Below are 16,415 nucleotides of genomic sequence, written 5' to 3' on the forward strand. Positions count from 1 at the left end.
TCCATCACAGGGCCACGGTTAGCACCGCCCTTCCCCCATCTCCATCACAGGGACACGGCTAGCACCGCCCTTCCCCCCCATCTCCATTACAGGGACACGGTTAGCTCCGCCTTCCCCCATCTCCATCACAGGGATACGGCTAGCTCCGCCCATCCTCCAATTCGGGGCCGCTGTTAACCCCGCCCCTCCCCATCGTGTCCCTCCCTCCCACCCGCGGGTCGGGTCCGGCTCCGGCTCCGCCCCCCTCGCGCGCCGACAGCGCCCGCGCCTTGCCGTGAGCTTTCATGTTGTTTGTTATTCCGGCTGGCGGGCTTCTCCATTAAAACCGCAGCAGCTCCTCCTCCCCCCATCCCCCCTCCCCGTGCCTGCATCAGCGGGAGCGCTCGCCGAGCGGTTTAAATGTTTTTTCTGGAGGAGGGTGTCACCCTGTGGAGCGAGTTCTCAGGCTGGAGGCCGCTGCTGCTCGTCATGCTGCTGGTGGTCGGGGCCTTCATCGTGGCCTTCGTGCTGCTCCTGTACATGGTGTCGCCGCTCATCAGCCCCAAGCCCCTCAAACTCAACGGATCGCACGTTGTGGTGAGTGAGGTGGGATTTAAAAAATCCCTATCTCCCCCCCCCCCCCCCCTCCCGGGGCAACGGTCCGCTCGGCCGGGTGGACACTAGGAAGGGAGCCGGCGTGGAGAAGGTCGCTGCACCCTCCCCCCACCCCCGTCAGGTTGGAGAGGCCTGGTGGGGTGGGGGTGTTGAATGTACCTGTGTCTATGGGAGGGTGGGGTGGACGGGCAGCAGCAGCGGCGGCGGTGGCAGCGAGTTCTTGAAGCGGGTGATTTGGGGAGGGGGAGGAGGAGGAGGAAAGGTTACAGAGCCTAATGGGTTGCAGGGGAGTGAGGGAATGGGCAGCAAACTCCATCCCAAGCCTTGCTGCATGTGTATCCCTGACACACTCTGGACCAGAGCTGTAGAGGCTCAATAATAACACGTGCTTCAGGTGCAGTTTACAAATATGTTCCATGTCTTAACAAAGCTGCCTCAAGTTATTACTTCTCTGCTCACCCTTTGCACCATTATTGTCACCTCACTGATTAATTTTATGTATTGTTAATAAGCAGATTGGTGTTTGTTTATTTATTTTTTAGAAATATGAAGTGCTGTATTTTTCCCCTTCTGCTTCATGCATCTCTTGCTGACTTCTCGCATCAATTAACTTCCTGTCATTATAGGTCTAGGTAAAGGTAAAGTTGTCATAATCCTAGAGGACCATAGGGTTCCTCTCTCATCAAGACAGATGACAACCGGTGTGTTTAACCTGAAAGTCACTACGCCTCAGGCAAGTGGTGATGTTGAGACGGAAGGACTTTCATGGTGTGGGAATTGGACTCTTGCTATTGATGTCACTTCCACTTCATAAACCAGTCAGACTACCTTATTACTCACACAATTTGTGTGAGGGTGATAGGACCTCTTGATATTTTCCTGCTTTGTTTCGCCCTCTGCATATTAAAAATAACAAAAGCTATGCTTTGTATTTGTTTACATGGAAGCCATGATGTGGAGGAGCTGGTTTTGGACTGGGATGGATAGTTTGCTCCTGTCAGGTTTATCACACCTTGTTGGACCCTGAAGTGTCTTGTTGTTTTGATATATTTCTTCTTCCCAGAGGAGGAAGTGCTGGATGTCTTGAAACACGTAAAAGTGGATCAATCCCCAGGACCTGATTAGGTGTACCCTAGAACTCTGTGGGAAGCTAGGGAGGTAATTACTGGGCCCTTGCTGAGATGGGACACTGGTTAGCAAGGTTAGATTTTATGGAATACAGGGATAACTAGCCATTTGGATACAGAACTGGCTCAAAAGTAGAAGTGGTGGTACTGTGTTGTTTTTCAGACTGGAGGCCTGTGACCAGTGGAGTGCTGCAAGAATTGGTGCTCGGCCCACTACTTTTTGTCATTTATATAAATGATTTGGATGTGAGCATAAGAGGTACAGTTAGTAAGTTTGCAGATGACCCCAAAATTGGAGGGGTAGTGAGCAGTGAAGAAGGTTACCTCCAAATTACAACATGATCTTGACCTGATGGGCCAATGGGCTGAGAAGTGGCAGATGGAGTTTTAGATAAATGTGAGGTGCTGCATTTTAGGAAAGCAAATCTTAGCAGGATTTATACACCTTAATGGTAAGGTCCTAGCAAGTGTTGTTGAACAGAGATCTTGGAGTGCAGGTTCATAGCTCCTTGAAAGTGGAGTCGCAGGTAGATAGGATAGTGAAAAAGGCATTTAGCATGCTTTCTTTTGTTGGTCAGAGTATTGAGTACAGGAGTTGGGAGGTCATGTTGTGGCTGTACAGGAGATTAGTTGGATCCCACTGTTGGAATATTGTGTGCAATTCTGGTCTCCTTCATAATGGAAGGATGTTCTGAAACTTGAAAGGGTTCAGAAATGATTAACAAGGATGTTGCCAGGGTTGGAGGATTTGAGCTATAGGGAGAAGTTAAATAGGCTGGGGCTGCTTTCCTTGGAGTGTCAGAGGCTGAGGGGTGACCTTAGAGGTTTATAGAATCATGAGGGGCATGGATAGGATAAATAGACAAGGTCTCTTCCCTGGGATGGGTGTGTCCAGAACAAGAGGGCATAGGTTTAGGGTGAGGGGAAAGATACAAAAGAGACGCAACGGGCAACTTTTTCACACAGAGAGTGCTACGTGTATGGAATGAGCTGCCAGAGGAAGTGGTGGAGGCTGGTACAATTGCAACATTTAAGAGGCATTTGGATGGATATATGAATAGGAAGGGTTTGGAGCTATATGGGCCAGGTGCTGGCAGGAGGGACTAGATTGGGTTGGTATATCTGGTCGGCATGGACAAGTTGGACCGAAGGGTCTGTTTCCGTACTGTACATCTCTATGACTGACATTTCTACACTGAGTTCTTTGCAGTTTAATTTATCAATTTCTCGTGTCAGTACAGAAGTTTTTAGCAAAGTTCAGAGCCTTTGATTTAAAGTAAAATGTCTGTCAAGCTATACTTGATTGTTTTAGTAACAAAGCATGTTAGATTAATTTTTATTTCCTACCCCAAAAGAGTATCCTATCTCCTGAGTTACGTTCAAATTCAAAATGACAGGATAATACTTTGAGAGAGTTTTCATCTTGCAAAAATTACTGTTTATACATCACAAATGTTATAGATTTTGTGATGTCACACTCATGGCAGGTACATCTAATAGCTATTTCAGGTTTCAAGGTCTTGAAACTTTAATACATTGTTTCAAGAAATGCAATGGAATAACTTGGTCAAATGTAAATTCTGTAATCAATGCCCTAATGATATTGAAATAATGTATTTCGTGGAGTAGAGCATCAATAACACTTCACAGTAAAATATAACTAATTCCCCGATCATTTTGAAATTAAAGCAATCTGATGGTTTTAAAATTGTCATCTTGTGAATGATGTTTTGATCCAAGCATTGGTTTAGACTTGTCCGTCACTCTTGTGTTGCTGTCATACAGCAATTTGACTGGCTAACCATGTTCATTATTAGTTGGGGCCCAAATCTGAAACCCATTTGCCATTGTTCCCTTCACTGTTCATGGTTTGTCTGATTTCACTCGTGAGCTTACCCATGTTCTGACAATTTCACTCTTCTAGGAAGTGTCTGTGTGTCTGGACATGTGAAATGTAAACTGCTTACAAACACACTTTTCTGGTCACAGCTTTATCCAGTAGAAAATGCTTTAAATGCTGAACATAATTGGATGACCTTTTCATTCCCCTACCTTTTTCACCGTCTAAGTTTCTTGAAATCACGGCTTTCCACCTCCATATACCTTCCAGATTCTCTTGGCTGAACAACATGAATGCAGTGTGGTACTCCTCACCCGGGTGGATTTTGATCTGTCCTTGGTAATTACCATTTTCATTCCTCCCTCCTTTGCATGAGCCCCCTCTTTCAGATCATGAATTACCATCTTCTTTCTCTCTATTTGAACTTAACTTTAGTCTTTTCTTGGCCTACAGAATAGCAGCATCAATTCAGTGGCAATTTTCAAACTTGCCCTTTTCTGTCTCTTGTGATCTGTCCTTTCTGTACCTCCCATAAATTCTCCATAATTCATAATTCCCCACTTGTCACGAGGTTATTTTTTTCAAAATCGTGTTTGATGTTAAAACTATGGATTTATTTCCAACTATTTCTTGTTTTTAGTTATTTTAAGCATTCTAAAATAAAAACAAAATTCTTGAAACATTCAGCGGGTCAGGCAGTGGGTTAATGGAAACAGAAACAGTTAACATTTCAGGTCTGTGACTAGGTGATCAGTTGGGGAATCGAGAGTTAGGTGAAAAGGACAGGAAAGTGGGCATGAGGAATGTCTGAACAGCCATGTTCCTCCTGAATGGTCGAGCGGGCTCAAGGGGTCGAATGGCCAACTCCTGTTTCTATTTCTTATGGGCAATCTTGTTCTGCTCCTTGGGGAAGGAAAGCATTGCCTCCCAAATCTTATTGGACAATTGATAGAGATGCCTCTGCTCCTATTCATTATCTGGTTCCTGACCAGTTTAGTAATTGTCCACATCTCGAACAGCAAGTACTGAATTTTCATTCCCTATTAACTTCTTGTGGGTGCCCTACACTAAACTGTGTTACAGAGGAACCTCGGTTATCCGAAGGACATGGCGGGGAGTATTTCATTCGGTTAATCGAATGCTGGGGAATTGACTGCTAGATAACATAGAGGAGAAAGTGAGGTCTGCAGATGCTGGAGATCAGATCTGAAAATGTGTTGCTGGAAAAGCGCAGCAGGTCAGGCAGCATCCAAGGAACAGGAAATTCGACGTTTCGGGCATAAGCCCTTCATCAACATAGACAAACATCTGAATCCTGCAATCATGTTCGGATAACCCAAACTTAATCGAATGCTGGATAATCGAGGTTCCTCTATATGTAGCTGTTAACTGCCAGATGTGTCGGATTTGGTGCTTTTTGAGCTCAGCAGTTAGATTTTCCTGTTTGTTTTTGTCCTCCAGTAAAAATCTGCACTATCTCAAATTTGTCTTTGGAACAGTTTCATCAATATTTGTCCCCTTGATCCTGCCCTTCACTTTTTTAGAAACTTCAATTATTTCCTTTTTACACCCCAAAACCATCTCCAGCTGCCTTTACTGTGTGAACTTAATTCATTTGCTCGATGAAATTAGCCCACTGTCTGAAGAGTACCCAGTTAACTCTAATTCGATGCTATGCAAATAGACTTGAGCAGACATGATCACATGTCCCTTTTGGCAGTTGCTCCCTGACTGAGGTGGAGGCCTTAAATCCTGGGTGTGATACTCTAGCAGTAGGATAGCCATGCTTTAAGTAAAAGATAATTGGGTGTTTATCAACAAATCTTTCAATTATTTCAGATTCTGTCTGTGAACTGTTGTTGATCTATATTGCTGGGTTGCATCTGTTCTTTGTTCGCGTGCTGTGCCTGGGTGGCATCTGTGCAAGTCGCACAGATTAATTGAACCACTGCCCTTCATATCTCAAAACTTGAAATTCTACAAATATAAAAGCTTAATATTTGTATTAAGCTTGGAAAATCCCTTTTATAATCTACTGAATTTCAGAATTGGTTGCCCCCATTGCAACCAGACCAATCAAAGCAACTCTTCAGTTCATTAAATTTGACCCTGTAAAATGCAGGGTGGAAACACTGCTGTAGTCCTACTCCTTGTATGATTCAGGTTCTCAATAAAGTACTTTCTGTACCTTGAAATGTAGAAGTGGTGATTTTTAATTTTATTATTTTCATTCAGTTTTACCCTTTTATATTCCACTTTTTAAAAACATTTCTCTCAACCTGCTGAATTTGTTTATCCATTTTTGTAATATTGTTGTTACTGTTCACATGTTTTTACCATAATTACTCAGCCTTTGTAGAAATGTTTTGATGCATTGAAATTCAACCTTTAGGGTAATTTTGAATAAGGTATTATTATAACAAGATACAGTTACAGATACACAATACTTTACAGAAATCCTTGGGGCCAATTGTTTTTCCGAATTATGGAAATTTCGGAAATAAGTTACATTTTCACAGTGAAATAAAAAAAACTTACTGAACAGATCCCTGTGTGACTAGTGCGAGCGCTAAGACACAATTAATGCCTCTTAGTGCTGGGTCATTGCTGCCACATAGCATTTGAGTGACATGGGGTCGAGTTGGTGTGAAATTAGATTAGATTACTTGGTGTGGAAACAGGCCCTTCGGCCCAACAAGTCCACACCGACCCTCAGAAGAGCAGCTCACCCAGGCCCACTCCCCTACGTTTACCCTTCACCTAACATTGCAGGAAATTTAGCGTGGCCAATTCACCTAACCTGCACATTTTTTTTTGGACTGTGGGAGGAAACTGGAGCACCCGGAGGAAACCCACGCAGACATGGGAGAATGTGCAAACTCAATACAGACAGTTGCCTGAGGCGGGAATTGAACCTGGGTCACTGGCACTGTGAGGCAGCAGTGCTAACCACTGTGCCACCGTGCCGCCCATAAAGGCATGGAATGACGCACCTATCACTGCAGGGGCACAATGCATAAGGATGGTGAGGTGCAATCCAAACCACCCTTGCGTCAACAAGATGGGGTGCAGAGCTTCAGATTAACTCGCCTCCATCACAGCTAAACAAAGGACGCAAGCAACGCTGTGTCTGCCGCAACCTGGGATTGAATCAGGGACGTTTAGATCTTCAATCTAACGCTCTCCCAACTGAGCTATTTCGGCTGTAATTGTCCGCACACCAAACAGCCTTGTTGTACAGGAAAAAACTTACATGAACAAAGCTTCGCATTTCAGAGAAAGGATTGTGGACCTATGTTATAATTTCCTTACTGTTGCCCTTGCCCTTTCTAGAGCCTAATCTTGCCAATAGTATGGACATTTTCTTGCCTGTTTCAAAACTGCTGTCACAATATTAAAACTTTGAAGCTTCAACAGCGTGTCTTTTTTCAGCAGTCCTCCAAACTCATAATGTCTTCTTTTCATAAGCATGCAATTGCCAGCTAACTCCACGTGTACCTTTCATGTTACTTACAATGTATGTGTTAAATTTCCTCAAATTGAGTTTGTAGTGGCATGAATCCACCTGAGTCAACTGCAATAATGGTTTACTGTCCTTCCTAACCATTGATGTCTCCACCTTTGACATTTAGCTCCTCCATCCACCTCAAGGACACCATGATCTTTACCTCCTCTCTGAAATGCCAAGCACACATTGTTCGCATCTGCCCTTTGTTTATTCAATATGCTCTATTATCTTCCATGTTATGTAACATTGTAGTGATTTTTAAGTAAAATATTCAACTGAGACTTAAAATTTAAATTATTTCGCGAGTATTGTATTACCCCTACCCTTGTTTGTTGTACCAAAATGCAATTAATGGTAGGACCTTGGGTAGTGTTGAAGCACAGAGGGACCTAGGAGTTCAGGTACATAATTTGTTCAAGTTTGTGCCACATATGCAAAGGCTGGTTAAAAAGGCATTGGCACACTTCCCTTTGTAGCTCCGATCTTTTGAGTATAGCAGTTGGGAGTCATCTTGAGGTTGCACAGGACACTGAGGCCTCTTCTGGAATACTGTGTCCAGTTCTGGTTCCCCAATTATGGAAAGGATATTATTAAGGTAGAGAGGATTCCGAAGAGATTTACCAGGATTTTGAAGGTTTGAGTTATAGACTGAGCATAGGAGTTTGAGCGGATGCCTTGTAGAAGTTTATAAGGTAATGGGGGGGTATCAGTAGCGTTAATGATAGTCGCCTTTTCCATAGGATGGGGATTTCAAGACTAGAGGGCATATTTTTAAGGTGAGGGGTGAGAGATTTAAACAAAAGACATCCAGTGTAAATTTTTTTTACATGGTTCGTGTGGGATGAACTTTCTCAGAAAATGGTCGATTTGGATACACTTGCAATGTTTAAAAAAACTTTTGGATAAGTACATGAATAGGAAAGGTTTGGACGGATAGGGGCCTGGAGCAGTAGGTGGGACTAGTTTAGATTGGGATTATGTTCGGCATGGACTGGTTAGACTAAAGAGTCATGCAGCACAGAAACAACACTATCAGAGAACTTCCCTGCGCAACATTTCCTCATAACTAAAATTGTAGAAAAGCAGCTAGCAAGATGTCATGTCATTCAATGTATCTGTTTATATGCACACAGTAACTATTTTAGGACACTGCAGAAAGACATGATCAACTGGTAGAAGCTTTCTTCCTGTTTTTAAAAAAAACTTTTTGAAACACTTTCTTCTTGGATTTCCAATCTTTGCGTATTTTACCTAATCCACATCTCTCTGGCCTGGGTCTACTTTGGACACACACTGTTCTTGTCCTCATTTACTTCTACAGCCTCACCATATTTTGTTAGGTAAAGTATCTTTCAGTCACTTCTCCCATCTTGCACCTTGCATGGGTTTTGATTGCTATACTCTTTCTTTCTCCTCCTTTCCAAAGTAGAAAGCTGTACTTTCAATCATAGTACCTCCAAGAGAGAACTAAACGTAAAATATCTCATTTGCCGACAACACAAAACAGGGTGGATGTAAGCAGCAGAATGTTTGTGAGATTTGGACAAATTGGATGAGTGAACAAATGCATGGCAGATACATTATAACAGGGATGCATGTAAGATTACCCACCTTTTGGTAGCAAAAGCAGGAAGGCAGGTGTCAATATTGAGTCTGCTGCTGTTTGTCATTTTTATAAACAATTTGAATGTGATCATAGGAGGTATAGTTAGTAAGTTTGCAGATGACACCAAAATATTTGCTGTAGTGGACAACGAAGAAAGTTAGTTCAGAGTACAATGGGATCTTGATCAGATGGACAGATGCACCGAGGAGTGGCAGATGGAGTTGAATCCAGATAAATGAGATGCTGCATTTTGGAAAGGTAGATCAGGGCAGGATACATACACTCAATGGCAAGGTCCTGGGGAGTGTTGCTGAACAAAGACACCTTGGAATGCAGGTTCATAGCTCCTTGAAAATGGAGTTGCAGGTAGATACCAAATGCCTTCCGCACTATTGTATGCCTCCCTTTATTGTTCAGAGTAAAGGAGTTGAGAGACCATGCTGTTGCTCTATAGGACACTGCTTAGGCCATTGTTGGAACCTGCAGTTGAGGACTCCCTGCTATGGGAAGGATGTTAGAAAACTTGAAAGGGTTCAGAAAAGATTTACAAGGATGTTGCCAGTGTTTGAGGGCTTGAGCTATAGAGGGGCTGGGAAGGCTGAGGCTGTTTTCCCTGGAACGTCAGAGGCTGAAGGGTGACCTAATAGAGATTTATTAAATAATGAGGGGCATGGATAGGGTGAATAGCCAAGGCCTTTTCAACATGGTAGGTGAGTCCAAACCTAGAGGGCATAGGTTTAGGGTGAGAGGAAAAAGATTTAAAAGGGACCTAAGGGGCAACATTTTCACAAAGGGTGGTGCGTATTTGGAAAGAACTGCCAGAGGAAGTGGTGGAGGCTGGTACAGTTGCAACATTTAAAAGGCATATGGATGGGAATATGGATAGGAAGGGTTTAGAAGGTTATGGGCCAAATACTGGCAAATGGGACGAGATTAATTTAGGACACCAGTCCAAATCATTTCCAAGGCATGGAAGAGTTGGACCGAAGGGTCTATTTCCCTACGATTCTATAGTTTGTGATCTTAGTGTGCCTGTATGTCAGTCTTTCAGGGTATTAGGGCAGGTGGATAATGTGGTTAAGAAGGTGTATGGGATATTTACTTTTAGCTGAGGCATAGAGTTTAAAAGCAGGAATGTTATGCTGGAATTATTAAAAATTGGTTAGGCCACAGTTGCAGTATTATGTGCCATTCTAGAATCCACATTGTGGGAGAGATATGATAGCACTGGAGAAGGTACAGTGGAGATGTACCAAAAGGCTGCCTGAGCTGGAGAATTTATAATTGGACAGACTGGTGTTTTCCTTAGACCGGATATGATTTGAGCTGCATGAAGTTAAGAGGGGCATGGATAGATAGAGTAGACAGGAAGAAACATTTCCTGTAATGGAGAGATCAGTGACCAGGAAACAAATTTAAGGTAAGAGGCAGAAATTTAGAGATGAAGAAAACACCTTTTTCACCCAGAGGGTTGTGGGGATCTGGAATTCACTGCCTGTAGATGTAATAGAGGCAGAAACCCTCATTGCTTTAAAAAGTATTTAGACGTGCACTTGCCAAGGCAAGCGAGTCTGAGTCAAGTGCTGGAAAAGTGTGCTTACAAGAGTTAGTTGATTGTTTTTGACCAGTGTGGATATGATGGACAGAAGAGGCTTTTTCTATGCTGTGAGTAAGGTGAATTGCCAAGATCTTTTCCTCCAGTAGGAAAATCCATATCTAGAGGGCATAGCTATAAGGTGAGAGGGGAAAGATTTAAGAGACCTGAGGGGCAAACTTTTCACACAGGGTAGTGCATATATGGAATGACCTGCCAGAGGAAGTGGTAGAGGCATGTACAATTAAACATTTAAAAGGCGTTTGGACAGGTGCATGGTTAGAAAAGGTTGAATGATTATGGACCAAATGCAGGAAACCTGGTCAGCATGAACAAGTTGGGCCAAAAGGTCTTTCTATGATTATGACTCATGTCAATTAGTTCCGTTACAATGGTAAACAGATGCATTGCTTAATGTTTGTTGGACAAATCATCATTCACTTCAGTAATTTATACTCTTACTATTCTGCAAGTGTTGTAAACACAAGCAAAGATGTCCATGTAAACCTAAAGAAGAAGGATTGACAGGAAAGAAGAAAACTGAACAATTTGTGCACGCACATTGAATAGATTCCAACATGTGTTACAACATTTTAGACCCCCTTCCCATTTTAATATTCTGCAATGTGAAATTTCAGTTTCTTGGTGGTAAATTTGGTCCAATTTGCTGCATGTCTGCAGAATAATAAATATGTTGGCAACAAAAAAGTGAAATGACTTGTATATAGAATGTATCTTGAATCAGAACCTTGAGAAATGCTGTTTCTAATTATTGTGATTTTTATTTTAACCATGCAGGTGACAGGGGGATCAAGTGGTATTGGGAAATGTATTGCAATTGAGTGCTTCAAGCAAGGTGCATTTATAACTTTGGTGGCTCGGGATGAGGTATGTGATTGAATCAGTTAATTGAAGCATGACTAATGTACTTTCATTTTGTGAATCTCTTGTATTGAGATTGAATTAATTTGTGCCTTAAATCAAGCTGTCTGAAAGATTGAGAATGAAGAATTTTGTTTGACTTGACTTTTTGTGTTCTGTTTGGTACATAGTTACGACATAAGAATCTCTACACATTTTTACTCAACCTGTTTAGATGCTTTAACATACCATTGGAAAGGTGGGACTTGAACACAGGCCTTCTCGACCAGAGCTAGGGAACTACCACTGCACAACAAGAATCCCCACCTTGACATTTTCAATATTGAAAAATATTTCAATGTTACAGCTGCATACACAATCCAGATATGCAGGGTCTATTTTCAAGTTACTGAACAGATTGTTATAGAGCTCGAACCCCTCTGCTAATTAAAGCTAAAACACCCAGAAAAGCTTGCCCCTCAATCTACTAAAAATGGATGTGATTTCCTGATTTCCACTATTTAATAAAAAAACAATTTATTTTCCTAACTTTTTGAACAGTAAACAAACACGTAACAAACCTGAGTCCCCTTTTTTTCCTTACCTAATCACAACTGACCCTGACTCTCTTAAAATGTTCCTCTAATCTCACAATTATTAAACATTAAATCAACTTAATCTCTTAAAAATCCATACAGTCTCTTATGCTGTCTTCCTTCCATCGTTCTGATTCTGCTGTCTTCTTCCTGGACCATCATCTTAACTTTTTTTCTGAGACTGTCTGTATACAATTTCTTGATACCTTTAATAGATGATGCCTTCTGAGATTTTTTTTTGGATGGCAGTTGGCTCTGACTCATTTTCAAAATGCCCTTCCTTTTATATCCCCAGCATCATATCCTCTCATTGGTCCAATTTTGTCAATACAATAAAATTCAAATTCTTTTTTTTTGGTATCCTGGGCATAAATTAATTGGTTAAATTCAAATCCAGTTGCCTTAACATCAGAACACTATCACTAGCTGATTGTTACACATGATCAGTTCTCAGCACTCTCTGCACCTGTCAGCTAATCACAGACACACATGCTGTCACAGTCTCTCAACTCACAGAAGGCATAGTTAAAAATCACACAACACCAGGTTATAGTCCAACAGGTTTAATTGGAAGCACACTAGCTTTTGGAGCGACGCTCCTTCATCAGGTGATTGTGGAGGTCTCGATTGTAACACAGAATTTAAAGCAAAAATTTGCAGTATGATGTAACTGAAATTATACACTGAAAAACTGTCTGTTAAGCCTTTCATCTGTTAGAATGCAGTGATAGTTTCACTTGTTTCATGTGTAAATCACAAAACCCTTCTTTTTAAGGTTGCATTCTCGGGTTAGCTGCTAACAATGGTGATAGCTAGACAATATGTTGAAGGTGTTGGCCCCGTGTGTTCTGTCTATGACCTGATGTTTAGATTGATTCTAATCTAATAAGTGAGATAAGTGTTTTACATAATTCCTACACAACCCCCACCCCAGACACAGACCCACATGCGCACACATTTTGTGGGGTGAATTTTTATTGCAGTGTTACATTGCACTTTGCTCAAAAACTGCATATATTCATGTAGAACTCTGTGCTCAAAAACTGCAGGAATTTATGTAAAACACTTATCTCACTTATTAGATTAGAATCAATCTAAACATCAGGTCATAGACACAGAACACAGGGGTGAAAATGTGTTGCTGGTTAAAGCGCAGCAGGTCAGGCAGCATCCAAGGAACAGGAAATGGGGCCAACACCTTCAACATATTGTCTAGCTATCACCATTGTTAGCAGCTAACCCGAGAATGCAACTTTAAAAAGAAGGGTTTTGTGATTTACACATGAAACAAGTGAAACTATCACTGCATTCTAACAGATGAAAGGCTTAACAGACAATCAGTTTTTCAGTGTATAATTTCAGTTACATCATACTGCAAATTTTTGCTTTAAATTCTGTGTTACAATCGAGACCTCCACAATCACCTGATGAAGGGGCGTCGCTCCGAAAGGTAGTGTGCTTCCAATTAAACCTGTTAGACTATAACCTGGTGTTGTGTGATTTTTAACTGTATACATCCCAGTCCAACACCGGCATCTCCAAATCACAAAAGGCATATTTGTCTTAGTGACTATACTGTCTTGTGACTTCTCAACAATATCTTGAACTGAAGCTGATATTCTTTTCTGAGGAGAAAAGCATGTATAGCATGATTCATCAAAAGCAACGAAATGCTGAATTTAAGTAACTTTTTAAATCCTAGACTTTTAGGAACAACCACAAAATAATGGTCCCCTTCTCCTTTCAGAAATTCTTTACCAAAAATCCTCCATCAATATCAACTTGCACAAAGTCCTATTTATTTTTGCTCCTCTGTACCCACTGACTAAAATTGTTTCCAAGCCCAGATGCTCTTCAGTTTTTTTTCTTCCTTTTTTATTTCAATCACTCCATGGCATTATCCTCACCCGATCTCAGCACTCTGTTTTAGCCAATTGTCTTCTCTTATCCTTCACTCCATCATTGCCTATTATCCTAACTGTACATTTAAAATTGAGTTCTGGAATTCCCTCCCTGACCGCTTAACCAAAGAGAAGACGAGGCAAAGCATTGAAGAGTAATTGTTGAGCTGAGGCATTAATAATGTTGGATAAAGAGACGACAGATGAAGCAAACAAATGGTTTGCATCACTAGTGGGCGGCACGGTGGCACAGTGGTTAGCACTGCTGCCTCACAGTGCCCGAGACCCGGGTTCAATTCCCGACTCAGGCGACTGACTGTGTGGAGTTTGCACGTTCTCCCCGTGTCTGCGTGGGTTTCCTCCGGGTGCTCCAGTTTCCTCCCACAGTCCAAAGATGTGCGGGTCAGGTGAATTGGCCATGCTAAATTGCCCATAGTGTTAGGTAAGGGGTAATGTAGGGGTATGGGTGGGTTGCGCTTCGGCGGGTCGGTGTGGACTTGTTGGGCCGATGGGCCTGTTTCCACACTGTAAGTAATCTAATCTAATCTAGTCACTAGAGAGGAGACCGTTAACATCCCTGTAATAGCTATAAATCAGGAATTGAAAGGGAGGGAGGTACTCAAGAAAATTGCAGTTCGTAGGGAAGTAGTACTAAGTAAATTGTTGAATTGCGAGTTGACACATGCCTTGGCCCTGATGGATTTCATGCTAGAATTTAAAATAAGTAGCCAGTGAGATAGTTGATGTGTGGTTTAAATTTTCCAAAACTCGTTAAATTTGGGAAAGGTTACTTTTAGATTGATTATCTACATTCCAAACTCTTTTAATTGAAAACATGAGGGAGGCAGAAAGCAAAGGCACTTGGATAAGTTCAGAGTAACAAGATAGAGCCAGCATAGTTTTTGTCAGAAAGCAATCGTATCTAACTAATTTATTGGAGAAACAACTTGTGCTATAGATAAAAGGAACCATTGGATGTATTGTGCTTACATTTCCAGAAGATGTTTGATAAGATGCAACAAAGGTTAGTGTGGAAAATAAAAGGTCATGGTGTTAGGTGAAACATATTGGCACGGGTAGAAGATTGCTTTCTGCTAGCCAGTTGAAGATTAGGAATAGATCATTTTCAGGCTGGTAGTTTGTCATGAGTGGTGTGCTACTGGATGATGCTGGGACTTCAACTCTTTTTAAAATTTATATAAATGATGGTGAAGGGACTGAAGGTATGGTCGCTATGTTTGCTGGTGACACAAAGGTAGATAGGAGATTGAATTGTCAAGCTGATGCAAGTAGCCTATAAATGTAAATAAATAGATTTAAGTGAGTGGCTAAAGAAAAGATCCAGAAAATTGAGTATAATTCAGGAAAGTGTGCAATTGTTCATTTTGGCCTAAAGAATAAGAAGAAAGCAGGTTATCTAAATGGTGACAGGTTGCAAGGCTCCGAAATGCTGAAAGAATCTGGCAATCCTAATGCATGAATCACAATTTTTAGAGTGGAGGTACGGAAAGTAATTCGGAGAGCTAACAATGTTTTGTGAGAGGAATTGAATGCAAGAATACGGAAGATATTTCATCATTACTATTTGGTAACTATTCCAGTTTTTAAAACTTGTGTGAAAATTAATGGCTGAGCAAGAATCCCTTCAACTTTTCCTTTGCATGTACAGCGGAGCCTCACGCGATGGGTGGGTGCTGTTTCATTCGGATAATTGATTATTCAGTTAATTGATTTCTTCTTGGGCTTGGAGTTTTGTGAAGTCTGCTCCCCATTCAAGAGCCTAGGCAGCAGCACAGTCGGCAAGACCCAGCCTCTGCCTGCCCCCACCCTGTCCGCTCACTCCCTCCCGCCCCAATTCTGTCCACTCCCACCCTGCCCCACGCTCATCCCAAATGTCTACCCTCAAGCCTCCCCCAACTTTCTGCTCCAACCCAGCCCACTCCCACCCTGCCACTCCGCCCCAACACCCCCCCCCCCCCACCCATGTGAGATTCTGGGGAAGGGGGGAAGGGGGGTTTAGGGTTCATTCCTGTGTAGAACTCCAGGGAAAGTGAGAGGGCGGGAGGTCATTTCAGGACATTGTCTGGATTGTCCAGGACTGTTCTCAGCAGCATTTTAGTGAGCCGAGTTCATTTTTAAATCATTGTGTTTGTAAACAAAAGATGTGATCAGGGTTGAAACGGCTCTTTTGATGTAACATTTCTATCGGGACCTTGAGATCCCTTTCGGATAATCTAATATTCAGATAATTGATATTTGGATAGTCGAGGTTCCTCTGTACTCGTTAGGAACTTGTACTCCCTGCTCTGTTTCTGAGTTGGGTGTCAGCGTAAGAACTTCAATGGGAGAGAGGTTTAGGTTTTTTGAAAGAGTTGTAAATAATAAAAATGATTCTTTACAGTTAAGTATTTTGATTTGTCATTCAACGTAGAGCTATTGTAGGAAACATTCTTTATCTCATGAATATTTACTTTTTAATTGTTGCACCTTTGAAAGATGCTTTGGAAAAATGCAAAGCAATCTCAAAATGCTTCTTGAATTGTAAATTATCCAAACATTGCTCAGTAAACTTTGCAAATTCAAACAGTGACACACTGAATCACCTGAAGTTTGGTGAACAGTTCATTTTTTTAAACTTAGTCATAGACTTTAGAATGTGCCATGATGAATTTCCAAAATTGGCAGTCTGAAAATATTTCTGCATTTTCAACTTTCTTTTTGTTTTCCAGGGCAAACTGCTGCGGGCAAAGAAGGAAATTGAGAAGCATTCCATTAATGATAAACAGGT

General features: G+C 41.7%; 1 protein-coding gene and 1 non-coding gene across 2 annotated transcripts in view; one reads left to right on the top strand and one right to left on the bottom strand.

Moving 5' to 3' along the window:
• The first annotated feature begins 227 nt into the window (after positions 1–227).
• kdsr (3-ketodihydrosphingosine reductase) overlaps positions 228–16,415 on the top strand; it is a 46,340-nt gene continuing 30,152 nt past the window's right edge. Inside the window, exons 1-3 of the mRNA XM_060824584.1 lie at positions 228–576; positions 11,068–11,157; positions 16,357–16,413. Of these exons, the coding sequence (XP_060680567.1) occupies positions 400–576; positions 11,068–11,157; positions 16,357–16,413 (324 nt within the window). The 5' untranslated portion in view covers positions 228–399. The remainder of the gene's footprint in view (positions 577–11,067; positions 11,158–16,356; positions 16,414–16,415) is intronic.
• Positions 6,693–6,765, bottom strand: trnaf-gaa (transfer RNA phenylalanine (anticodon GAA)). Its single transcript has one exon. It is a non-coding gene; the product is annotated as a tRNA-Phe (tRNA).

This window comes from Hemiscyllium ocellatum, chromosome 5 (assembly GCF_020745735.1).
Source record: "Hemiscyllium ocellatum isolate sHemOce1 chromosome 5, sHemOce1.pat.X.cur, whole genome shotgun sequence".
NCBI classification, from domain to species: domain Eukaryota; kingdom Metazoa; phylum Chordata; class Chondrichthyes; order Orectolobiformes; family Hemiscylliidae; genus Hemiscyllium; species Hemiscyllium ocellatum.